This window comes from Arachis duranensis, chromosome 4, assembly GCF_000817695.3.
Source record: "Arachis duranensis cultivar V14167 chromosome 4, aradu.V14167.gnm2.J7QH, whole genome shotgun sequence".
In the NCBI taxonomy this organism is placed as follows: Eukaryota; Viridiplantae; Streptophyta; class Magnoliopsida; order Fabales; family Fabaceae; genus Arachis; species Arachis duranensis.
Window position 1 is genome coordinate 20,985,467 of NC_029775.3, and position 1,652 is coordinate 20,987,118.

Sequence of the window (1,652 nt, forward strand, 5' to 3'; positions counted from 1 at the left end):
ACATGAATGCTAAGTGTGGTTACATGAAAATGGGGTTCAAGATTTTCAACATGATTGTGCATAAGGATGTTATTTCTTGGGGTGCCGTTATTTGCAGCATGGCGATGAATGGTCATGGTAAGCAAGCATTGCAGCTCTTTTCACAAATGGTGGTTCATGGTGTTGCCCCTAACGATGTTAGGTTCATTGGTTTGCTGTCTGCTTGCAGTCATGAAGGAATGATGAGTGTAGGTGTTATGCTCTTCAAAGCTATGACGGTGGAAATATGTGGGTGTTGGTGGATTGTGAATGCTGTTGTTTGTTGGCGGAGAGAGAGTGTTGGTAGAAGGGAGGTGGTGATGGCGATGGTAAGAGGAAGAAGGAGAGGCATGTGGTGAGGTTTGGGTGCCACGTCATCACTCCAGTGACGGAGTTGGACGAAAGGGCCAATTTGAGCCACGCCTTAAAATTTCAGGGTATAAATTGGATCAATTGAAAATTAGAGGGTCAAATTGAGTCGGTGATCAAATTTCGGGGGTCATTTTGAGTATTAACTCCATTGGGAGTGGTAAAATTTGAATTTAAACTCTTCAGGCTTCACCACTAAATCATTTCTAGTTCACTGCTTCCTCTTTAATTATACTTTTTCTTTATCACAAATAATAATTGAAAAGGTCATCTGGATAGAGCATAATTAATGAATTAATAAAAGAAAGGATTTATTTATCTTGTGTCTTAAAAATACATGTTAAGTTTATAAATTATGAACATTTTTATTTAAAATATAAAAAATTTAAAATTTTTAATGTATTTATTTTGCATTCATTAAATAAAAACATTTAAAAATTTTTACTAATAATAAACTTATCATATACCCTTAGAACACATGTTAGTTAAATTCTAAAAGAAAATATCATAGATTTTAATTATTATTCATGTTTGTTGGTTTGATTTGCTTTAGTTGTTGAAACTTTTACGTTCTTTTGTTGTGTTTCTGTATTTGTTTGGTTTGTGATCAATCTTGATGGCAATGCCAAAAAGGTTGATTCACAAATCAAAACTCTTCTCTCCAATTTTGGGTCAAGTAAATAACAGCGATCCAAAAAAAATTGAAATTATCCATTTAACTACCCATCTTAAATCATATAATTTCCATGTCCCTCTATTTTTCTATCATTTTGGATAATGAAATCATACCATATATTATATACAAAGGAGAAAAATAATGTTTAAAGTAGACAAATTATGTCCAGATCATCTTGCATATATCTTAAAGGATAGCTTAATTAAAGGAATGGTGTTGAATCTGGAAATACACAAAGCTTGTTTGTCACTTCAACTACTGCAGTACTCTGCAGATTCATCATCACCAAATTCATCATCATCATCATCTTCTTCCCACTCATCATAAAGAAGAGATTTTATCTGCTGCGCTCTCAATCTTTCTTGAATTCTGTCTCTGATTGCTGTTCCCTATTTACGAGTAAACAGATGACAGATAAAATCAGTGAGTCAAATCAGAAGATTTTAGAAAATGGGATATCTACATAGGACTCAACAAGATCGATCACATGCAGAAAATTTGGTCATTTGCTGCATTATGAGAGTTCTAACCATTTTGTGGCAGCCTTCTTCAAACATTTCGAGGAAACCAGCTACCAATCGATCGGCAT

General features: G+C 34.0%; 1 protein-coding gene across 1 annotated transcript in view; it reads right to left on the minus strand.

Moving 5' to 3' along the window:
- Positions 1-1,202: 1,202 nt before the first annotated feature.
- Positions 1,203-1,652, minus strand: part of LOC107483732 (choline-phosphate cytidylyltransferase 1) — a gene marked incomplete in the record, with an annotated part of 5,838 nt that continues 5,388 nt past the window's right edge. Inside the window, 2 exon segments of the mRNA XM_016104343.3 lie at positions 1,203-1,452; positions 1,594-1,652. Of these exon segments, the coding sequence (XP_015959829.1) occupies positions 1,315-1,452; positions 1,594-1,652 (197 nt within the window).